The 24,974-nt window shown below is 42.1% G+C and overlaps 2 protein-coding genes across 3 annotated transcripts in view; one reads left to right on the top strand and one right to left on the bottom strand.

Annotated features, from left to right (window-relative positions):
• Positions 1-5,568: 5,568 nt before the first annotated feature.
• On the top strand, positions 5,569-5,937 carry LOC130863329 (60S ribosomal protein L36a-like). Its single transcript, XM_057753252.1, has one exon. It carries the CDS (start codon positions 5,578-5,580, stop codon positions 5,896-5,898), a length of 321 nt encoding a protein of 106 aa, XP_057609235.1. The 5' UTR covers positions 5,569-5,577; the 3' UTR covers positions 5,899-5,937.
• Positions 5,938-8,437: 2,500 nt separating this feature from the next.
• LOC130863320 (zinc finger protein 431-like) overlaps positions 8,438-24,974 on the bottom strand; it is a 56,679-nt gene continuing 40,142 nt past the window's right edge. Inside the window, exons 1-4 of one of the 2 annotated variants that reach the window (XM_057753240.1) lie at positions 20,128-20,236; positions 11,215-11,341; positions 10,966-11,026; positions 8,438-9,811 (exon numbers count right to left, since the gene is read on the bottom strand). In XM_057753240.1, the coding sequence (XP_057609223.1) occupies positions 8,602-9,811; positions 10,966-11,026; positions 11,215-11,341; positions 20,128-20,154 (1,425 nt within the window). In that variant the 5' untranslated portion in view covers positions 20,155-20,236 and the 3' untranslated portion in view covers positions 8,438-8,601. Of the gene's footprint in view, positions 9,812-10,965; positions 11,027-11,214; positions 11,342-20,127; positions 20,237-24,974 lie in introns of those variants that run through there. The other variant, XM_057753241.1, reaches the window with a different exon arrangement.

Here is a 24,974-nt window from a genome sequence, read left to right as displayed (position 1 = left end):
CACCCAATGCTTTGGGTTTCAGTTATTCCAGAGTTAGTCAGTTAGATTACCAAGAGTAGCCATCAGGACAGCCAATTCACAGAGCTGAGAAGGACTTACCTGTAGAAGGCAAGGAAAGCATGGAAGTCAATTCCAAAGCAATGCTTTCCCTACACACGGGAAGGATGGGGATTTCACTTAGGAGTCTGGACATGTGCATATAGAGTTCTGCTATTCCTAAGCATTCCCAGTTACCAAATCCACATCTGGACATGATCACGATGTAAAAGCAGGGACATGTAGGGACTTTCTTACCTCAAAGTCATGAGGGAACATGTATAAATTATAAAAATAATGGGAAAAAGTGCCTCTAACATGTTCATCTCATACCACAAGGTATTAGCTGAAAATCAAGTAAATGACACCGGAAAATCAGATTGCTTTGAAGCCTGTACTTTGATCTACATGACAGCTGTGTCTGTATCAATGCCACAGTTCTCACAGACACAAAGGTCGCACAACACAAATACAGGAATTTAAGGAAAAGTCACCTACAGCACTGTGGCCACTGCTCTTAGCTGTGTGGATATGCTGAGCTCTAATAACTGCAGAACAAACTTGCTCTTGCCTCCTGAGCAGGCTTGCGTGGAGGAAGGCCACAGCTGCTTCCGTATAAGACCAGAAGGAGTTAACTATCCCTGTCTGCAGTCTGTCTCAGAGTTGTAATATCATTGTAGAAAATCCCATTCTTTCCTTTTTAATTTTTTTTTTTGTTGTTTTTTCGAGACAGGGTTTCTCTGTGGTTTTTTTTTTTTTTTTTTTTTTTTTTTTTTTTGGTTTTTCGAGACAGGGTTTCTCTGTGGTTTTTGGAGCCTGTCCTGGAACTAGCTCTTGTAGACCAGGCTGGTCTCGAACTCACAGAGATCCGCCTGCCTCTGCCTCCCAAGTGCTGGGATTAAAGGCGTGCGCCACCTCCGCCTGGCATGAATCTTATACAACAAATGTGGTAAATATTTTATCCTACACCATTGGCCTATTACTGAAAGCATGACAGTTTTCTATACAAGAGGGAGTTTCCAAGGGATAGTCTTCATATTTACTCACATTTCAAGAGAACTGGAAGCGGAGAAGAATTTACACTCATTACATGCCTATAGGTTGTTTTCCTTCATCCAATCATCCTATGAAATCAATAATCATTTTCTTGAACTCTTGATTTTAGAAACATTTAACTAGTTGGTTTGTAAATTGTGCTGTCTGCCCATTTTATGTTAATGCTAAGACTTCAGCTATGGAAGCCTGTTGAAGTAAATATTCCAGCTACAAGTAAACCAATGACTTTTTAAGAACGTTTTTCTAGCAGAAGCAGACAGATCCACAGACAAGTACTAGCCAGAGCTTCCAAGAGTCCCACTGAGGAGAGTAAGGAGGGTTGTACAGGTGAGGGGAAGTCAAGCTCATGACAGAGGCTCTTCGAGACACCTGACCTGGGCTCTTAGGAACTCATGGACGCTGGACCACACATTAGGGAGCATGGGCTTGTCAGTTGTATAGCTTGTACTTTGTGCAGATTCTAGCTGTGGGGGCAAGACCTGTCCCTGGCATTGAGCTGGATTTTGGGAAAGTGTTCCTCAAATTGGTTTGCCTCTCTCAGCCTTACTACAGGGGGAGATCTTGGTAGTACCTCAAGTGGATGCTCCATCCTTTGCTGACACCCGTGGGAGACCTGCCCCTTTCTGAACGGAGAGGAAGGAGTGGATGGGGTAGAGTCGAGGTAGAGAGAACAGGAGAGGAGTGAGGGGAAACAGCAGGCGGGATGTAAAATAAATGAAAAAATTTAAATAAAAAATAAAAATTTAAGTAATAAAGGAAAACCAAAAAGAATGTTTTTTAAAAAAATAAAATTGTTAGAAATTTCCTAAGCCTTACATTCAAGGTTTTGGAAGATTACTCTTTTTCTTATATTACTAGGATCCAAAAGAGAAAAGGAAGTCATTGAAACACAACTATTGTGTTATTTCTTGTACTAACAACAATTTGAGTTCAATAGTAGTAATTGTGGTTACATGATGTACGGAATGAATATACTGGATTCCTGGCTTTCTGTTAACCACACATGAGTACAAACTACATAAACCTGTGCATAGTAGGATTCTTTGTTCGTTGTGTCCAAAGTAAAATTTGAATTGTTTCTCTTAAGATTTCCTTTCTGAAGGGTAATGAATCATGTACTAAGTATTACTGTTCACAAGGTGTGGAGGCCCGAAAATACTGGCTGACCAAAGGTCAGAGAATTGGAAATTACCTCTACTCCTTCAAGGTTATTGTATTTCTACCCCAAAGAAAGCTCCCACCTTGATTTAGAACAGAGATTTCTGCTCTCAAGGTTATTGTCAACAGGTGTGGCTTATAGCCAGCCTTGTACTTCTGGAATAGAGAAGTTGGTGCGTACCTACCTCAAACAAAAGTCTAAGGATCCAACTCTGGTCCAGTGGTTGCAATGCAGGTGTTTGCAGTGTTTCCAGGGATGCAGATCCACAGCAGGAGTGTGGAGGTTGCTGGGATTCCAGTGTGCACATAGGGCGGTCAGTGAAGGCAGATGTCCCTGGTCTGGAAGCCTGATTAAGAGCTTCTGAAGCCATTAAGGGAAGCAGGCTAACTGCGATTTAGTACAACTCACAGTGCCTTCTAGGGGAGAGCACTTTCCTTGCCAGAAATCTGTAAGAGCCACAGCAAAAGCTCTTTATGCACGTACCGACTCCTGCAAACATCCAACTACCTTTGACTGGGGGGCGGGGCTCAGATACAGGTGAGCAGGATGCTATTATTATCTCTTCAGCAAGTTCGGGGATTTTGTTGGAAGATTTTCCTTGTGAGAAATTCTTGGAACTCACACTGATGCTGGTGACATTTTTAAATTGTAGATGTCTAAGTTTGGGGGTTGTGGTTTTTATTGTATTCATGGTTTATTTTGTAATTCTTGGGAGACATTAGGGGCAGTAGGTCAATCGAAGGGGGTGCTTCTTCAAAAAGTTTTTTTTTTTTTTTTTTTTTTTGGTTTTTCGAGGCAGGGTTTCTCTGTAGCTTTGGTGCCTGTCCCGGGACTAGCTCTTGTAGACCAGGCTGGCCTCGAACTCAGAGATCCGCCTGCCTCTGCCTCCCAAGTGCTGGGATTAAAGGCGTGCGCCACCACCGCCCGGCTCTTCAAATAGTTTTGAGGGCTGAATTAACCTCTCTCCTGTCATCAGCTCTCTTACCCAGACAGCACAGTGGGCTCTGGGATGGGGGTGGGGAGCAGGGACATGTCAGCATCAGGTTTAGGAAGTTACTTTTTTTATTCGGACATTTAGACAAAAACCAACATTTCCTCAGGGACTTGAGAAAATATTTCCTACTTCCTAAAAAGGAATTTTCTCCTTATTTCTTATTAAAAGGACCCTTGGCTCTTTAGTACAGAGACCTATGGTGCCTATTAGCATATCAAGGTCTGAGCAAGTCTCTAGGCTCCTACAGTCCCTGCTCACTCACGTGTGCTGGTTAAACCAATGGTTCCCCTTTTTACCCTCTGTGCAGAGCTATTTAGTGTCTTTACTGTGCTCTTTTCATTCAGTCACTAGCTCATCCTCTATCCAGAAGGCTGGCCAGGGAGAAGAGAGGCAGCAGGCACAGACTGCAGTTATGCAGGTTGAGGTGATAAAGTTTTCAGAGCCACTGGGTGCTCAGTGACTTTCCTTCTACATGCCATGGCAAAGGGAATTTTGGGAAGGAGGCACATTGGGAGAGCATTGAGACACAACCAGGTTCCCCACCCCACCTCAGTCTTCTCCTTCTCTTCCACCTTATCATCTAACTTCTCTGCACCCAGGAGCCCTCATTGATGACCCAGCCACAGGGTCTCAGCACCATGTTCTGGGGCCCTTCTACCTTGAAGAGCCAGCTTTACAGACGGCACACAATACTAGTGTCTCCTATAGTCAAACTGAGAAAAGAGCTAGTCAGGGCAAGGCAGCTCAGGTCAGATCAGGTCAGATCAGGTCGGGGCAGGGCAGAGCACTGCAGTATAGTTCCCACCCAGGAGCCTTGGGGCCTGAACAGACCTTCAAGAATCAGCTGACAGGAACTGGGGGGGGGGGGAGAACCAAAATGCCCATAGCAAATTGTGGGTCATATGTTGGAGAGACCCATCACTGTGGCTGTTAAAAGGCACACTTGATGAAGTGAGTGGTTTTAGAAGGTGTCTCTTCTGTCAACACTCTCCACCATGAACCATCTGAAACCTAGCTGGAGGAAACTGACATCCAGAGATGCTAAACTGCCAGCCTTACACTGTGAGCATCTCTTACCATCTCACTCTCCTCAAGCTGTGCCAGCCTCATCCTGTGGCACAACCAATGTCTGGTTAATTGCTGTTTACAAATAAATATAGAATTAATAAAGAAAACAAGTGGAAGGAAACCTGGAAATGGAAAATCTGGGTAAGTGAACAGGAACTACAGCATCAAGCATCACTAATAGAGTATAAGAGATGGAAGAAAGAAGCCGGGCGGTGGTGGTGCACGCCTTTAATCTCAGCACTTGGGAGGCAGAGGCAGGCGGATCTCTGTGAATTCGAGACCAGCCTGGTCTACAGAGCTAGTTCCAGGACAGGCTCCAAAACCACAGAGAAACCCTGTCTCGAAAACCCCCCCCCAAAAAAAAAAACCAAAAAAAAAAAAAAAGAGAGAGATGGAAGAAAGAATTTCAGATGTTGAAGACATCAAAGGAAATGGATTCTTCAATCAAAAAATGTTAAATCTAAAAAATTCCTACCACACAATATCCAGAAAATGGTGGGCACTATGAACCAATCATATATAAGAATAGTAGGAATACAGGAATGAGAAAAATCGAGCCCAGAAACGCAGAGAATATATTTAAACAAAATCAAAGAAGAAAATTTTCCCAATGTAAATAACAATGTGCTTATAAAGGTACAAGAAGATTACAGAACATGAAATAGATTGGGCCAGGGCCGGGCGGTGGTGGCGCACGCCTTTAATCCCAGCACTCGGGAGGCAGAGGCAGGCGGATCTCTGTGAGTTCGAGACCAGCCTGGTCTACAAGAGCTAGTTCCAGGACAGGCTCCAAAACCACAGAGAAACCCTGCCTCGAAAAACAAAAACAAAACAAACAAACGAGTGAGTTCGAGACCAGCCTGGTCTACAAGAGCTAGTTCCAGGACAGGCTCCAAAACCACAGAGAAACCCTGTCTCAAAAAACCAAAAAAAAAACAAACGAAATAGATTGGGCCAGAAAAATAAACTACCTCGCCACATAATACTCAAATGCTAAGCATACAGAACAATGAAAGAATATTAAAAACAGCAAGGGAAAAAGTCCAAGTAACAAATAAAGGGAAACCTATTATAATCACACCTGCCCCCTCAACAGAAACCCCAAAAGCCAGAAGGGCCTGGACTGATGACTGTAGACTACAAGGGACTAAGGATGTCATCAAAGACGACTGTACCCAGCAAAATGCTCAACCATCATAGACTGGCAAAACAAAACAAGATATTTCATGCTTTTTCTTTCTGTGCCGATATCGCACCAGCCAACATGGTGAACGTTCCTAAGACCCGCCGGACATTCTGCAAGAAATGTGGCAAGCACCAACCCCACAAAGTGACCCAGTACAAGAAGGGCAAAGATTCTTTGTATGCCCAGGGAAAGCAGCGTTATGACAGGAAACAGAGTGGCTATGGTGGGCAGACTAAGCCTATTTTCCGCAAAAAGGCGAAAACTACAAAGAAGATTGTGCTGAGACTGGAATGTGTGGAGCCCAACTGCAGATCTAAGAGGATGCTGGCTATTAAGAGATGCAAGCATTTTGAACTGGGTGGTGATAAGAAGAGAAAGGGCCAAGTGATCCAGTTCTAAGCTGACCTTGTTATGAAGACAATAAAATCATGAGCTTTCACTCAAAAAAAAAAAAGATATTTCACAACAAAGTCAAATTTAAACAGTATCAAACTAAAGCCCAAGCCCAATATAAGGTACTAGAAGGAACACTCCAACCCCACAAAGCTGACTAACCCCATAAACAGAAGTGATAGATAATATCACACCACCAAAACCGAAAAAGACACACACACACACACAACTCTACAACCATCACCAACAATATGACAGCAATTAACAATCATTGGTCATTGAAAACTCTCAATATCAATGGACTAAAAACACCAAAAAAAGACAATGGGTAACAAGCTGGACACAAAATCACAAACTGACATTCTACTGTATACAAGAAGCACACCTCAGCATCCAAGATAGACATTACCTCAGAGTAAAGGGCTGGAGAACGATTTTCAAGTCAAATGGATCTAAGAAGCAAGCTCATGTAGCTATCCTAGCATCTAACAAAAGACTCTGAAGAAACACAGAGGATAATAACATATTTGCATCTCATCTCTGCAACAATTCTAGCTACAAAAAGCTTGGGATTTAAATTTTTCTTCTCCACATAGCAAACAAATGAACATACGAAAAGCCCTCTGGCCGTGTTGTGGTGGTGGCCTGCACCTTTAATCCCAGCTAGCACTTGGGAGGCAGCAGGTGGATCTCTGTGAGTTCGAGGCCAGCCTGGTCTACAAGAGCTAGTTCCAGGACAGGCTCTAAAACGACAAAAAGAAAGAAAGAAAGGAAGGAAGGAAGGAAGGAAGGAAGGAAGGAAGGAAGGAAGGAAGGAAGGAAGAAATTTTTTTTGTTTTTGTTTTTTATCGAGACAGGGTTTCTCTGTGGCTTTGGAGCCTGTCCTGGAACTAGCTCTGTAGACCAGGCTGGTCTCAAACTCACAGAGATCCGCCTGCCTCTGCCTCCCGAGTGCTGGGATTAAAGGCGTGCGCCACCATCGCCCGGCTTACCCTTCATTTTCTATTGCTACATGTAGTGTAGACAAGAAAGGTGCAGTTCTCACAGTCATCTGACAAATGAGAAATCAGTAAAGATAAAAATCAGAAAGTCTAACAAAATCAGAAATGAAAAGGGGGACATAACAACAGATGTGGAAGAAATTGAGAGAATCATTTGATCATATTTCAAAAGCCTGTACTCCACAAAATTGGAAAATTTGAAATGGACAACTTTCTGGATAAATATCACTTACCAAAATTAAATCAAGATCAGATAAGCAAATTAAGTAGACCTATAATGTCTGCTTTCTGCCACACGGATTATGTCACAAGGTATGGCATCTGCCCTATCCACCTGTTTAACACCATGAACACCAAAAGAATTTCTGCAGCTCCCTCTTTCACAGACACCCTTACTGGAATAGTATGATCACATACTGCCTGATTTTTAAATAAAAAATGGACCACTTAGAAGATGGGTATCCCATTCTATATATTATAGCAGAAACATACCAATCACTAAGTAAAAGCACAAGAGAAGATGAACGAAAGTCACAGAAAAAATATAAGGAACACAAAATAATTTTCACTAAAAGAATTTGTCACACATAGAGCAAACTTTAGTATTTCAAAACAGAAGGCACAATGCAGTGCTCTCCATCACTGGTCCTGAGTGATCATGGCAATTCATTTACTCCCTTCAAGACTGTGATGAAAAATAAAAGAAACAGGAGTTTTTTCTTGTTGCTAAAGACTACCGTGATTGCCGGGCGATGGTGGCGCACGCCTTTAATCCCAGCACTCGGGAGGCAGAGGCAGGCGGATCTCCGGGAGTTCGAGGCCAGCCTGGTCTACAGAGCTAGTTCCGGGATGGGCACCAAAGCTACAGAGAAACCCTGTCTCGAAAAACCAAAAAAAAAAAAAAAAAAAAAGACTACCGTGATGTCTAAAGTACTTACCAAATAATTACATGAATAGGGTTTTTCTCTTGTATGAGTTTGTTCTTCTTTCCTGACTTCAAAATGATCTAAACAGACTTTAAAATATTGACAGGGCTAGACACAGAGCTGGACAGTTAGGAAAGTTTATTACCAGGACCGAGGTCTGATTTTTGACAACTTCACATAGAGCTTCATAACTTCATAAACTGATTTTGTCTATGAGTTTTCGGATGGAAACAATATAAAATACAACATCATGAATCGTTTTTTTTTTTTCAACATCATGAATCTTGAACAGATTGTTGACACTGTCAAAATTTTCCACAGAATGAATGCTCTTTTATGTAAGGGTGTAAGGTGTGTTGGATCGAGAGCTTACCAAATACTTTATAAAAATACACTCTCAGAATTTTTTATAGGCACTCAAAGACTATTGTAAGAAACAAAGGCTAGCCGGGCGATGGTGGCGCACGCCTTTAATCCCAGCACTTGGGAGGCAGAGGCAGGCGGATCTCTGTGAGTTCGAGACCAGCCTGGTCTACAGAGCTAGTTCCAGGACAGGCTCCAAAACCACAGAGAAACCCTGTCTCGAAAAACCAAAAAAAAAAAAAAAAAAAAAGAAACAAAGGCTTTAACAGATTGATTGTATACAAGACGTTAACTCCTGTATAAAGTGCAAAACTTTGCAACACTGACTATATTTTTAGGGTATTTCTGCAGTACATCTTTTTCAGATGATTTCAAAGATTGCTTATTAATGCAAAGGTTTTAGTACATTGGTTACATTCTCAGGGTTTCTCTCCAGTATGTGTTCTTTTATGCATCTGAAGGCTACGTTGGTGTTTAAAGGTTTTGCCACACTGATCACATCCATAGGGTTTCTCTCCAGTATGTGTTCTTTTATGTATTTGAAGGCTACGTTGTTGTTTAAAGGTTTTGCCACACTGATCACATCCATAGGGTTTCTCTCCAGTATGTGTTCTTTTATGCATTTGAAGATTACCTTGTTGTGCAAAGGCTCTACCACACTGATTGCATTCATAGGGTTTCTCTCCAGTATGTGTTCTTTTATGTATTTGAAGTGCATTGTGATGAGAAAAGGTTTTACCACACTGATCACATCCATAAGGTTTCTCTCCAGTATGTGTCCTTTTATGTATCTGAAGATTATTGTGGTATGTAAAGGCTTTACTACATTGATTACATTGATAGGGTTTCTCTCCGGTATGTGTTCTTTTATGTATTTGAAGATTATTGTGACATGTAAAGGATTTATCACATTGATTACATGGATATGGTCTCTCTCCAGTATGTGTACTTTTATGCATTTGAAAAGCATTGTGATGAGCAAAGGTTTTACCACACTGAATACATTCATAGGGTTTCTCTCCAGTGTGTGTTCTTCTATGTATCAGGAGATGACTATGTTGAATAAAGGCTTTACCGCATTCACTGCATTCATAGGGTTTCTCCCCAGTATGTATCCTTTTATGCATTTGAAGAGCACTGTGACAAGCAAAGGTTTTACCACATTGATAACATTCATAGGGCTTCTCCCCAGTATGTGTTCTTTTATGCTTTTTAAGATTACCTTGTATTGCAAAGGCTTTACCACACTGATTACACTGATAGGGCTTCTCCCCAGTATGTGTTCTTTTATGCATTTGGAGACCTATCTGATAGGCAAAGGCTTTACCACATTGATTACATTCATAGGGTTTCTCTCCAGTATGTATTCTTTTATGCCTTCGAAGATTGCTTTGTTCTCTAAAGGCTTTACCACACTGATTACATTCATAGGGTTTCTCTCCAGTATGTGTTCTTCCATGCCTTTGGAGATAGCAGTGATAAGCAAAGGCTTTACCACATTGATGACATTCAAAAGGTTTTTCTCCAATAAGTGTGCTTTCATGCCTTTGAAGATGTCTGTCATATGCAAAGGCTTTAACACATTGAATATAAACAGAAGATTTCTCTCCAGGATAATTTCTTTCAGGTCTGTAAGGATAATTGACACATGTAAAAGTTCAACCATGTTTAATACACCATTGAATCTTTGCATCTCTATGAATAAATTTTATAATTTAGTCCAATTGTAAAGAGGACTCGGATCTTAGGGTTCTATTATTAGGTTTGTACTCATGTGTTCCCCTCCATTTTGGGTTGTTTTGCATCTTTGAAGATGCCTATGATGGAAAAATACTTTAATAAAGAGTTCACATTTATAGAATCTTTTCAATATGAGATTTTTCACATATTTGTAGAAAAATGGAAAAATTCATATATAGACATATGGTATAGAAAGTGAGGTTTCTTGGGAGCTGGAGAGATGACTCAGGGATGAAGAGCACTGACTGCTCTTCCAGAAGACCCTAGTTCGATTCCCAGCACCTCCATGGCAGCTCACATCTGTCTGTAACTTCTGCCTAGGGGATCCAACACGCTCACACAGACATACACCATGTAAAACACCAATGCACATAAAATAAAAGTTTAAAAAAAAAGAAAGAAAGTGAGGTTTCTTCTTAACAACTGTCCCTTGGCTCTTGACTCTAAATGCCCATTTCACTAAACTCAGCACAGACTCAGCAAGATTATGAGTAACACTAGTTTACTATGGACTGTTTGCTTATTAGAAGGTTTGAGGGATGGACTCGTTACCTCTTCAAAATGTATACCTTTTGGGGGGCTGGAGAGATGGCTCAGAGGTTAAGAGCACTGACTGCTATTCTTTTAGAGTTCAATTCCCAGCAACCACATGGTGGCTCACAGCCATCTGTAATGAGATCTGGTGCCCTCTTCTGGCCAGCAAGCATATAGACAGTATACTAAATATATATAGACTGTATACTAAATAAACAAATGAGTGGTGAGAAATTAATGGATTATCAGTTCTACCGAATAGCTCTCATTGAGCTGTGATTCCAATGGTGATATCTGTGAAGGCATTGTTTCTGGTCTTATTTCTTAAAATAATGCCTTGCAAATGCAATTCACCTAATTGAAACTGAGGTATACGGTTTTGTGAGAATTTAATAATCATCATCCACATGAAGCTTTTCTTATTTATACTGTTCTTTAGTGTAAAATTTCCAGGACACATTACAATTTCTTCAGAGGAACATTTGTATCCATTTGGGAATGATAATTACCTTTCATGTTTTCTAGAACTTTGACAACATTCTTCAATATTACGGTTTTCCCAAGTGTATCCTACAATAGAGTTGAAAACATATATTATTAAAAATTGTGCAACATTTAAATTACTATCCTCAGTGAACCTTAGAACCATGACACATTTATTCACCTCATTCTTCATCAATCATATTACAGAAGAATATGAAAAAACCAAGGAACAGCTGTCTCCTTATTTAAAAACATGATGGAAAATTCAGGTTTACCTATGATACTGAGGTTATGGTAGGTGTCCAGCATCACATCTTTGTAGAGATTCCTCTGGGAAGGATCCAGCAATGTCCACTCTTTCCAAGTGAAGTCAACATGCACATCATCATAGGTCACTGCACTCTGAAATGACCCAGACATGTGTACAGCAGAGAGCATGAGAGTGACAACAATGTAAATGTACAGCTCCTTGACAACATAGTCACATGATTCTGGTGCTCCCTGCACCATTCCAGTATATAGACATTACAATGTAATCACCAAGTCACGCTGGAAGGAAACTGAATGGAAGGTTCGCCTCTGTCATTTCTGTACCCTGTAGAGGGGATATCACCTTGCAAGAGAAATGACAATGAAAAAACAGAGAGAGAGCAGTAAACACATCAACAGTACAGCAGACACAGGAGAGAAATTACATCAACAATTGGTAAATACAAAAAAGAAAATCAAAGGACAGGCTGTGTAGATTGCTCATGCCTTTAAACACTGCAATCAGAAGTCGGAGGGAGGAAAATCTGCCTTGGAGCTGAATGCCAGCCTAGTCTGTGCAGTCAGTTCCAGGACAGCCCGAAGTACATAGTACAACCCCATCTCCCATGCAAAAATCAGTCAAGCAAACAAAAAATAGAAAGAACTCAGCAGTATCTTACTGACATTGCTACAGAGTTCTGTATTCATCTTTCAGAAACCTAAACTTCTCCACTTGAAGCTGTAGCATCAGTAAGATTTTACTAAAAGGCACTACGAGTTTTAAACAGTTACAAGTGGACAGATGGAAACATTAGCAAATTAAGTGTGGATAATAAATAATCCACACAGAGTCAAAGAGATGTCTCATTAGTAAAGAGCTCTTGCTCGTCTTGCAATTGAGGAGGGCTCAATTACTACTATTTGCTTCAGGGAACATTACTATCAATTATTCAAGTTCAGGGTTTTTGAAAACATCTTTGATCATTGTGAGGATCAGGTACCCGTGTGGTGCATGTCCATGCTTATAGGTGAAATATGGATTTTCATTAAAAAATTAAAAACAAAAGCAACACTCCAAAACCACAGAGAAACTCTGTCTCAAAAAAACAAACAAAACAAAACAAAACAAAAAACAAAAGCAACAGGCAGGAAGAAGGTGATGTGTGTGCAATCCAGTGAATCAGAAGACACAGGCAGTATTTTTGTCGTGAATACATGCCATCCTGGGAAACCAAATGATAATTTCTGCCAAATTTGAAAATTCAAAGTATAAGCGAAGTATAATGCTTGGCATGGTCAAAACCCAACATTCTAGGGGCTGGAGAGATGGCTCAGAAGTTAAGAGCGCTGACTGCTCTTCCAGAGGTCCTGAGTTCAATTTCCAGCAACCACATGGTGGCTCACAACCATTTGTAATGAGATCTGGTGCCCTCTTCTGGCCAACAAGCATACAGACAGAACACTGTATACATAATAAATAAATAAATCTTTTTTTTTTTTTTTTTTTTTTTTTCGAGACAGGGTTTCTCCGTAGCTTTTTGGTTCCTGTCCTGGAACTAGCTCTTGTAGACCAGACTGGCCTCGAATTCACAGAGATCCGCCTGCCTCTGTCTCCTGAGTGCTGGGATTAAAGGCATGCGCCACCACCGCCCGGCTAATATATAAATCTTTTTTTAAAAAAAAAAAAACCTACATTCTAGGCACATCACACAATAAAACAAAAAGCCAGGAATGTTGGCCCACTTTTAATCCCAGCATCTGGGATACCAAGTCAAGGGGATCGGTGAGTTTGAGGTCATTCTGGAGCCAGCTGAGTGGACAGAGCTACTTTCAAGACAGCTAGGGCTACAAAGAAAATCCTTGTTTTGACAAACAAACAAACAAACAAACAATTAAAAAACAGAAAGGTAGCAAACTGGCTTAGCACTGAATAGCAGTTGCTTCTCCTATATCTTATGTGATGTAGAGATAGAGTCTTTAACGGTGGTGAAGGCCTGACAGCACAAGAAGGAAGCTGGCTGAGGATCAACTACAACACAGTAGACACACAGGACAGGAAATGAATTGATGCTATAGAGACCCATATCACCCCCCACCCAAGAGGAAAACCATCCAGAGAGTCTCTTCCTAATAAAAGGTTCACAAGCAATTGAAAAAAAGTCACCAAATAAACATATGTTCAAATATATCATCATCTGGTAAGTTTTAGATTCAATCAACTACATAGGCTCATTATAGGCTAATGGTCATCCATGAAGAAAATACAATCTGTCACTTCAACGATCTTCATAATCTGCAATAACCCCTATACCGCTCCAATGTCCGAGGTCTCTCCAGACACACAAGACAATCTCTTGACAGTAGCATCTTGTAAATTCAGAAAACAAGTTACACAATTGCACAGCACACTAGTCATATTCTGAAAGACATTAATGGGGATACAATGAGGAAAGACACGCCCAAGGCAAGACCAAAGGGTAGTAGCCTCACTAGTTTGCCATAAAAACCTGGCTGTAGTGGTGCATGCCTTTAATCCCAGTCCTAGAGAGAAATAACGGGATGAGACAGCTCTCAGACAGTGTCATTCTGGAATGCCTGGAGGCAGGACCGCCATTTCAGACTGAGGTAGAGGTAAGAGCCAGGGGCTGACTGTTTTGCTTTTTTGACCTTCAGGTTGAACCCCACTATCTATCTCTGTTTTTCTATTAATTGTGCTACGGGCCTGGAATGGAAAAGGTAGCTATCTGAGCATGAGACAGCGAGAAGGCAAGAGGAAACCCAGCAAACAGTCTTTGCCCATGGAATATCCTTTTCGTGACCAGCTTGAATTTCTATCCTAAACTCCCAAAATGGCAGACTATAACTCAAAAGCATCAGCCAAATAATCCGGTTTTTGCCTGGAATCCTTTGGCCAATCGAGTTAATTACAGCATGGAGAAGCAAGTTAGAACAAAAACAGGACACCAAAACTGAATTTGTTCCTAGGAAAAACCAGGGAATGTTGTCTTTCAGAAGAATGTGGGAGATATCAAGACTTTAGTTGGCAAAAACCATAGAAAGCTGTGCACAGAACTTAATTATCTGTTCTTTCTGGACCAGGAAGATGGGGATATTGAGAGTAATGGCAGAAAGTAGAGATAGCGATGAAAGGATTTTAGTCAGAATTAGATAGACTCCATAAAAATTTGAGCTAGAGGTCATTTGTGTGATATTTTGGTCCAAAGTTTATTTTTAATTCTGTCTATGTCCTAGAAACCAATAGAGCACACTTAAGAAGTAGTGGGCTAATTTCTTAAATGCAGTAGTGAATCTGTTGCACGGTTATTACTGATGACTCATTCAGATCTACAGTGAAAACTTTTGGAAATGTCAATGTTTCAATTGCAGCAAACAAGGTCACCCCAAAAGGGGTTATAAACGGGGCATTCCTAAGCCGAAATCAACTATTATTAAGGCCTGTTAGATCTCATGCCACAAGGTTCAATCACGCTGATAACAGTACAACCCATAGAATCAGAGAGGCTAAGAAACAAAAAGGATTGTAGGGGAGATGTATGGCTTCCCTAGGAAGAGGAAATAGATCATGTGGATGCATTAGAAGCAGGTGCGCATGGGAACCCGAGGGGTCAGGTGAGTAAGAAAGGGACAGAGGTGGAGAGCACAGGGGAGGTGACTGGAAAGTAGAGCTAATTTTAGTGGAGGACATGGAAACAATGCAGTGCACACAATCTGGGACTATGAGGGTGACCCTAGTGAGAACTCCTAGTAATCAAGACTATGGAGGCTGAACCAACCATCTTCTGTAACCACATAAGGCTCCTAGTGATGCATTGGGACACATTTGACTCACACTTGCCCTGCCTGCAGGATATGTTAGGCCAATGGTGGCTCAGAGCTTCTGTACTGGCCAACCAATGGCTGGTCTAATGCATAAGATGTGAAAGGAAGCCCATACCTAACACTGCCAGGATGGCCAGCACCCAGAACTTGGATGTTCAGAGAATTAGGTAGAACCAAGATACAACTGACTGAAAGAAAAAAAAATTAACGAAATGATGTGTACCTAAATTCTCCTGTAATCATATATTGGTGCCTAGCCCAACAATCATCAGAGAGGCTTCTTCTGACAGCAATGGGAGTACATGCACAGACCCCTACCCAAGCCCAAGCTCTAGGAATCCTGTGGAAGTAGAGAATGAGGATTGTAGGAACAAAATGAAAGCACCAAACCTAATAATAATAGGAATAAAAGGAGAAGAATCTCAGTTCAAAGGCCCAGAAAACATCTTCAAAAAAAAAATTGATAATCAAAAATTTTCCTAACACAGCCCACAAAATCAAGTAAGCAGAGCTCGAGTCTCACAGAAACAGAAACAGTAATCACAGGGACTGCAAGGGTGGGAACATGGATCTCTGCATACATGTTACGGTTCGGCAGTTTAGTGTAGGTGGAGGCTGTTCATTCAGTCTTGGCCACAAGAAATAGCCACACAGAAATCGTATTAATTAAAACACTGCTTGGCAGCCGAGCGGTGGTGGCGCACGCCTTTAATCCCAGCACTTGGGAGGCAGAGGCAGGCGGATCTCTGGGAGTTCGAGGCCAGCCTGGTCTACAAGAGCTAGTTCCAGGACAGGAATCAAAAAGCTACGGAGAAACCCTGTCTCGAAAATCCAAAAAATAATAAATAAATAAATAAAATAAAACACTGCTTGGCTTATTACTTATGCTTATTTCTAGCTAGCTCTCATATCTTAAGTTTATCCATTTTTATTAATCTGTATATTGCCACATGGTTATGGCCTACCAATGGTAAGGTCCTGTCTGGTGTATGTCTCCTGCGGCAGTTACATGATTGTTTTTGACTTCACCTACTCTCTTTTCCTCTATCTGCCTGGAATGCCCACCTTGCCCTATTTGGCCCTGTGATAGGCCAAAAGCAGCTTCTTTATTAACCAATGGTATTTACAGCATACAGAGGGGAATCCCACATCAGTTTGTTGTTTCTGTGGGACTTCCAACAGTGGGTGAGGGGGTGTCTCTGACTCTTTTGCTTATTCTTGGAAATCTTTTTCTCCTACTAGGTTGCTTTGTCCATCCTTGATATAAGTGCTTATGCCTGGTCTTATTGTACCTTGTTATACAAGAGTTTGTTGATATCCTTGGGATTTCTGTCATATTCTGAAGAGAAATTTAGAAGTGGATCTGGTGGAAAGAGGAGCAGTGGAGAGGACAGGGAGTAGTGGAGGGAGGGGAAATTCCATTTGGGATGTATTGCATGAGGATAAATTTAAATAAAAAGAAAGAAAGGAGTGTGGACACAGTGAGGGAAGACTGGACCCAGGCAAGACTAAAACTCAACAGGGCAAACGACAAATCCTGTAGCTCTGTCTCAGACAGGAGGGGCTTCATTCTCAAAGGGCTTAGATAACTGTCCCTGAAAATTTTCATACATGTCTCTCTTATGATACTTCTACTCCCTGTATGTAGCTCTCCATAGCAGATGTCTCATAACTTGGGTATCTCAATATCCCATCATCTCAACATAATACAACACTGACTTTATCTTCACAGCTTCATGCAATGAACTCTAAGTCTCCTCACTGAATTTCTATGCCAAACTTAGGTGCAAAACGTAGCTAGGTGCAAAATGGGTGAACTAAATAAAAGCACAAAGGAAAAACCTATGACCAATAAATTTTGTATCTTTCTTGTATCCAGAACTAGTACAACATGGATTATGCCCCCAAATTTGGCTTCTAAGTAGTGATGGAAGCTACCATGCTTGGACCAGAGTTGCTGCAGGCTCCGTATGAAGTTGCCTTTTGGGATTAGGAATCAAGTTGCCTAATCCTTCCATAAATTGAAGGATTTAATGGCTGGAATCTTACCCTTAGGGTGCCTTTCTAGGCTTCATAGATTGAAAAGGGCCTTTGCTGGCCAGTGCTCATCTTATGCACTGGGCTTCTCAACTTTGCTAATAACAGAAATGCATTGGACAAAGAGGGGTGTTCCAACCGATTGATCTTGCCTATGTACACAAGTTGGCTGCTGAAATCTGTAAGATGACACACGAAAATGGCTTATTTCTCAAATCTCTAAGCTGACTTAACTGTGAAGCAGGACTGAGCAGTCTGCACAGAGAGTTCCCTAATTGCATAGCCAATATTCATCGCCTCAAGGTAACTCTTTCACACTGTACACCACCAATGTGGCCAGTGTTTATTCACATGACATGAGTTACATGCTGGGCAATTACAGACTTACTCCTCCTGCCACACCCAGGGCCTTTTCCATACTGGACCTCAGCAGCTGACCGCCTGCCCTGTTTCCCCCTGCAGTGTACACAAACGATTCCTCCTATTCCGGTCTGAAGGCTCCACGTGGAAATCCTTCTCCTGTTTCTGCAATGGACAGTCGACCCCGACTCATGACTCAAATGGATAATTTTAAAATTCTGAGGTGGTGCAATCATTTAATTTAAGAATTTTGGAGATGTAATATGGAGGACAACAAAGTCATCGCCCTGGAGTGCAACAGTCTGAAATCAGGGCCACCTGGGTCACCAGCAGAGAACAGTCTCAGAAACAGTTTTCTAAAAGGCTGCAAATGCAGCTATTCTAGAAATACTATGTTCTCCCAGGGAGAAATCACTCCTCACAATTAAGAGATTAATAGAGAAAAATCTCTGTAACGAGAGCCTGCATCTATCTCTGTCTAATGCTCAGAGGAGCAGCACAGACAGAGTCTGCATTCCACATCTACTGTCATCCCTAAGCTTCTTTCAGGGTCATGTGTCAGGTTACACTCTGAACAATTTAAATGGGGACAGGAGACTGCAAGTGTGGACACTTAGGCAGATGGGAGACTTACAGCAAAGACATTATCAGAATTATTTCTTTTTTTTTTTTTTTTTTTTTTTTGGTTTTTTGAGACAGGGTTTCTCTGTGGTTTTGGAGCCTGTTCCTGGAACTAGTTCTTGTAGACCAGGCTGGTCTCGAACTCACAGAGATCCGCCTGTCTCTGCCTCCCGAGTGCTGGGATTAAAGGCGTGCGCCACCACCGCCCGGCCTATCAGAATTATTTTTGAAGGACACCAGTGACCTGATGCAGCAGGTCATTCTTTGGTGACAGGGTCCTGAGGGGAAAGTGCCAGGGAAGGAGAAAGACAGGCAAAGGAGAAGACAGAAAAGATAAAAGCTGGCGTGGGGCGGTCTTGCACAAGCTGTGTCTCCTGCCAAGCAAGCTTCTTAAGAAGAACAGCATCTTGTCTACTACTTACAGGGGATGAAAAGAAATGGGGAGCTTCTATGAAGTCAGCAGAAACTACCCTACAATGAGACAAATTCAGGAGGAGGCTAATCCAGCAGTGTTTGTTACACAAGGGGAACACAGGGCATCTCAGGAACAGTACGGATTAAGCCTACACTGCCCTTGAGACATAACCATAGCTCCTGGTGGGGGGAAGAGCTGGGCTCTTAGGATCAGAAGGAACCCCTCCACAGAGGCCCTGGACCCAGACCATCACCTGCTGAATATTCTGAGTTCTGTTTTATTCTCAATACATAAAAGCCACCTACACAAAGCTAAGAAGGCCTAGGCTCCAGGCTGGTTCTCCCTCTTCCCAAGAATGTTCCTCCTCTCTGCCTGAGGGCCTAAATAAAAGCCTTGCTTGACCAGACCAGTCCTTAAAGCAACAGTGTTTTCCTTTTCAAATACTTGTCACCTGGTGTCATACTGCCCCTCTCTCAGAACAATGCTTAAAACTGGAACTGTAAGGCACACCAGGCCATAAGGTCGGCTGTGACTCTGGAATGCCTCCCTGAGCATCTTGTTAGAAGAATGGGCCTCGAGGCTGGTTGTCAGTCAGGGATGTCTCCTGTGTAAAGAGCTAAATGTCTGGAAATCTGGTGAAAAAATAATAAGTACCCTAGTATCCTTATCTTTACTGTGGGACCCTCACCCCTTATTCTGGTTTCCCAGGAAGATAGTGGCCTTCCCCTCTCCCACCCAGGAGATTCCGAGCACAAGGTCACATAGCTCAGCCCAGCCAGCCACCTGGTACAGGCTGATAAAGATGGCCTAACTCAGGAACAGTGGCCTTGCTCTAAGAACAAGGAATAAGCTGACTTAACAGAATGGGAGGGAGTAAAAGTCCTTGTACCCATGCCAAAGCATCTTCAAAGATTCTCTTTGTAGTTATGCCTTTAAAAGCTTACCCCACAGAGGAGATACAACTCCTCTCTACCTTGTAACGGGGATGGAGATGAGTTCCAAACATGTTTGTATTATGCTGATTAAACCTTGCTTATTACAGTCTGGGCCTCTCTGGTGGTCTCTCTTCTGGGGGTCATAATCTGGGCACAACATTTACCAGGCCTGGTTAACATATACTTATTTTTAAGGTATTTCAGAAGCAGTCCTCCCGCAGCTAAATTCTACTTTGAGACTTACTACCTAGCTAGCATTATTAAGTCCTTAATGTCACCAAATCCTACTCTTAGGACATCACAGCGAACTGTGCAGCGCTACCCGACACACGAGATGCCTTTTACAACCTCCACACAATTAGCTGTAAATGGACCGTACACGTAAAGATTAAATGCAAAGTGATGAACGTCTAGAACATACTAGAGAAACCAGGCCTCTCCGAGTTAGGCAACCCGCCTTCCCTGGCTGCACAAAAAGCGCATTGTTGTTGACTCCAAATACGGTTCCACACACAGCTCCCTGCGCCCCTCGCTCCGCACGGCTGCAGCCCACAGAGCAAAGTTATACACAGGACTGTGCCAGGGTCCAGGGAGCAGCAGGGACAGCATGGGAGCTCACAGGACACGGAATATGACTGCAGATTCCCACCCGGCCCTGAGGACCCGCCACGCTGGATCCTGGATCTCCGCATCTGATCTTCCCCATCTGGGGACAGCAGCCCCTCGCTCACCACGTCGTGGCTTCCCGGCTCGCCCATGCTCCTCTCCTAGCTCCCTGCAGCGGCACGGGCAGAACAACACGAGAAAACTCTGCTCCCTCCTCCTCCGCAAACCAAAAGGAGCGGCGACGCTCACGGAAGAGCCCTGCACGACTTCTGACTGGCAGTTCGGCCCGGAGGCACTGATTGGTTGGTGAGGCTTGAGTGACAAGAGCCCCGCCTTTAGGGTTTCCCCGTGCTTAAAGACACAGGGCTTGTTGACTCCTGAGCCAAACTTCCACTGCCTACCCAGACTTTCCCAGATCAGCAGAGATTTGCATTTCAATAACTGTTGACCTTGGCTCCAACAGCTAATCCCGCCTTCTCCCCGCACTCCACAGGCCCGTCCTCTTCTTCCTCCTGCACGGGGTGTGAACAGCTTTCACAGCCCTTTCCTCAAGCTGGAGTGGAGGGATTCCCTGTCCCACAGGTGGAAGGGTGCGCAGAATAATAGCAATGTTAAAGAGAAATTTAAGAACACAAAAGGAGACGTTTGTTCTGTGGCTCCACTATGATGTCAGGTGAACTAAAGGTACTTTTTACCTGACACACGGGCACTTCAGAGGTGGAGAAGAGACTTACAAGAATCAGATAAGAAAACAAAATTATAGGTTTGTCTTCCACCACAGGAGTGGATGATGGCTTCATTTTTTTTTCATAGTTTTCTTCTGGAATTCAGGGCGTACTCTTCATAAATGCATAATAAAAAGTGTACCCTTAGGATAAATTGAATATTTAGAAAATAATGAAGTTAGGAATATTGTCTTTATGAGTACTAGCCAGCACTTTATGAATGTTAGCCAGCTCATCTTCATCAATGTGCAAGTGAAAAAAACCATGGCTGTACAACTCAGACTCTCTACATGAGCAGGACTGGCAAAAATCAGTCTCTCCACGCATGTAGAAAGTGGATTTATTAGAATGTCTCACAAGCTGTGGTCCAGCTTGTCCAACAATGGCATCTACGCAGGGAAAGTTGAAGACTCCAGTAGTTCTTCAGCCCATGAGGCTGGATGTCTCAGCTGCTCTTCAGTTGTAAGGAGGAGCAGGCTGCATCCCTCTGCCCAGCTAGCTTAGCCCCTGAAATAATCACACAGAAACTGTATTAATTAAATCACTGCCTGGCCATTAGCTCTACCCTCTTATTGGCTAACTCTCACATTTTGATTCAACCCATTTCTAATAATTTGTATGTCATCAAGAGGTGGTGGCTTACCGGGAGAGATTCTAACCTACGTCTGTCTCAGGCAGGAGATTCATGGTGTCTGCCACACTTCCCTTCTTCCCAGCCTTCTGTTCTGTCTTCTCCACCCACTTAAGGGCTGCCCTATCAAAAGGCCAAGGCAATCTCTTTATTCAACCAATGAAAGCAATACACAAACAGAAAACCACCTACATCATTTCCCATTTTTCTGTTTAAACAAAAAAGAAGGCTTTCACTTTAACATAGTAAAATTAATATACCAAAACCGTTATCAAGCAAGAATTACAGTTACAATATTTATATCTATTTTATCTTTTATCATAATTAAGGAAAACTATAACTATCTATTCTTCAACTCCATTAAAGACTCCAGAAGGATATAATATTACCTAAGTAAACTGTAGGGATAAGTCCTGCCCCTTAGGGGGCATGTTCGCCTCGGGCTAATGTTTACCTATAAATCTGGCAAGTGTGCACGCAGCACTTGCTTCTGCTTTCCTGGTCTCCGCAGGAACAGTGGTTCTGTAAGTCTATTTCCCCATTAAAGCTAGATATATTTTTACAATCTGTCTGCGTTCGTTTATGCCGTTACAGTAAACAAGAAATAAGCAACTTTCAAAACTGAGGATTGCAGGGATAGAGAACTGGAATTGGTATGTAGATGTTTTATTTATTTATTTATTTATTTATTGATTGATTGATTTTGGTTTTTTGAGACAGGGTTTCTCTGTGGTTTTGGAGCCTGTCCTCCCTGGAACTAGCTCTTGTAGACCAGGCTGGTCTCAAACTCACAGAGATCCGCCTGCCTCTGCCTCCCAAGTGCTGGGAATAAAGGCGTGTGCCACCACCACCCGGCAATAAGATTGTTTTAAAAAGAGAAAAAGGCACCAAATGAAAAAATCTTGAGAAGACACTAGAACTTGCAATATTACTCGTGGTCATGGATTGGAACAATTCAATATTGTGAGGAATGACATTTTTATCAGAAGCAATCTAGAGATTCAATGTAATTTCAGTTGAAATTCCAATGGCATTCCTCAGAGAAATGGGAGGAAGAATTTTAATATTCATATAGAAGTACACAAGAACCTGAGTAACCAAGATAATCCAAAGTAAAAAGACTAATGCCAGGGATGTCACTATATTTGATTTCAAGTTGGGCCACAGAGCCATAGTAATCAAAGCATCATGGTACCACCCCAGAAACAAACTCAGAGATCACAGGAATAGAAGAGAGAGCCTGGCTATCAGGCCATTTAACTTAAGACACATACTGTTCAACCAAAACACCAAAAATACACATCGGTATAAAAGTGGCCCTAAGGTTAAGGGCATATGTAACCAATCAGTTTTCAGTAAGATCTGAGTCCTGGTTCATAGGTGAGAATTAATGTCACATATTGTAAATCAGGCCCAAAGCTTGGGCTTGAGAACTCCCACACCCTAGGGAGGAAGTTAATAGTGTTGTCTTGCTAAATGAACATGTTCTCAAACTGCGTTTGAAATATTTATGCTTATTCAAATAGAACAGCACATTTTAAATTACTGGGAATTACCGTGTACTGTGTTTTTGCTTTGGAGGCACCAGACAGTGACTCTTCCACAAGAACACTAACTTCAGTTTTCCCAGAAAACCCACTTCTATCTTTGCTGTTTCTTTGTTGATGGGGCTGCACCCTGCGTACACCTTTACCCCATCTACATGGCCTATCTTCTGTCCTCAGGAGAAAGTCGTGGAGGTACAGATTGTCTATTAAGTATTTTTATTGCTGGGTCTGGATATACATTCTACAGATGAGAAGGTGGATGATTAGGGTTTTTTTTATTATTTCATTGCCAAGCATTATATATATATATATATATTTTTTTTTTTACTTAGGAGTACTTGTCTTCAAAATGACTTAATCCTTCAGAGTCATGAGGTATGATCAAAGCAAAAATAGAGGGGCTGGAGAGATGGCTCAGCGGTTAAGACCATTGCCTACTCTTCCAAAGGTCCTGAGTTCAATTCCCAGCAAATACATGGTGGCTCACAACCATCTGTAATGAGGTCTGGTGCCCTCTTCTGGCCTGCAGGCACACACACACACACAGAACATTGTATACATAATAAATAAATAGGAAATCTTTAAAAAAAAAAAGCAAAAATAGAAAGAAATTAGTATTTAACAGCTAAACATCTCTGCATATGCTTTGCTATTCACATGAGACTCTCATTTAGAAGTCAGAATAATTTATTAGTCAGTGTGGAAAAGGAGCAAAACACAACCCAACAAATACAACCTAGTGGGATTGCAATAAACACACCTAATTACATATTAAGTTTTCAATACAAAATGAATTAGATGATTTTTTAACGTAGAAAAGCAGTCCTTGCATTAAAAGCTTTTACCCCACTCTATCTGAAATGCTGAAAATCTACTTAAGACACGTAAGATGATCAGCACCGCAAGCTGGAAGTTGTAGCTCCAGCTCTAACAGGTTTTAAAAATCAAAAGCTAGCCGGGCGGTGGTGGCGCACGCCTTTAATCCCAGCACTTGGGAGGCAGAGGCAGGCGGATCTCTGTGAGTTCGAGACCAGCCTGGTCTACAAGAGCTATGTTCCAGGACAGGCTCCAAAACCACAGAGAAACCCTGTCTCGAAAAACCAAAAAAAAAAAAAAAAAAAAAAATCAAAAGCTAGAGTCAGATATCAAGGAGAAAATTGAAATACCAGAGGAGCAAAGCAGTCAACCACCACCAAGACTCTATCTACCTCTGACCGACTGCCTCAGACAGACAGACGGCACTGCATTCCTGTCTCCACCTCCCTACTTCTGGGATTAAAGTCATGTGATCACAAGTGCTTGGATCACCGGTGTGAGCTCAGTTTCTCTTTTAGACTGGATCAACTTCATGTACCCTAGAGAAGATTTGAACTCATAGAGATCTGTCTGACTCTGCCTGCTGGTATTAAAGGCATGCACCTCCAATGCCTGGCCTCCATGGCTACCTAGTGTGGCTGTTTAGAATTAAGGTGTGTGCCACCATTGCTTGGCATCTATGACTGACTAGTGTGGCTAGCTTTGCAGTCTGATCATCAGGCAAGCTTTATTTGTTAAATCATAAACAAAATATCGGTACAGGAATTATCTCTACGAACTTAGTAGTTCCTCACAACACGATACTACAGATTTAAGGCACTAGAAAGAAACTCTTCTTCCTACAATCTAACCCACTGGCCAACAGTGTCACATTGCACCTAATTGTATCATATCTTCATCTTATTAGGGAATTATACACATGAATGCAGAAAGTCTATTCAGGAAAAGAAAGTGCCATGAACACCAAAAGAGCTTCTGCAGCTCCCCCTTTCACAGACACCCTTACTAGAATAGTATGATCACATGCTGCCTGATTTTTTTTTTGTTTTGTTTTGTTTTTTTGTTGTTGTTTTTCGAGACAGGGTTTCTCTGTGGTTTTGGAGCCTGTCCTGGAACTAGCTCTTGTAGACCAGGCTGGCCTCGAACTCACAGAGATCCGCCTGCCTCTGCCTCCCGAGTGCTGGAATTAAAGGCGTGCGTCACCACTGCCCGGCTGCTGCCTGATTTTTAAATAAACAATGGACCCCTTAGAT

Source organism: Chionomys nivalis, chromosome 21 (assembly GCF_950005125.1).
Source record: "Chionomys nivalis chromosome 21, mChiNiv1.1, whole genome shotgun sequence".
NCBI lineage: Eukaryota > Metazoa > Chordata > Mammalia > Rodentia > Cricetidae > Chionomys > Chionomys nivalis.
This window is presented reverse-complemented; position numbering and strand designations above follow the sequence as displayed.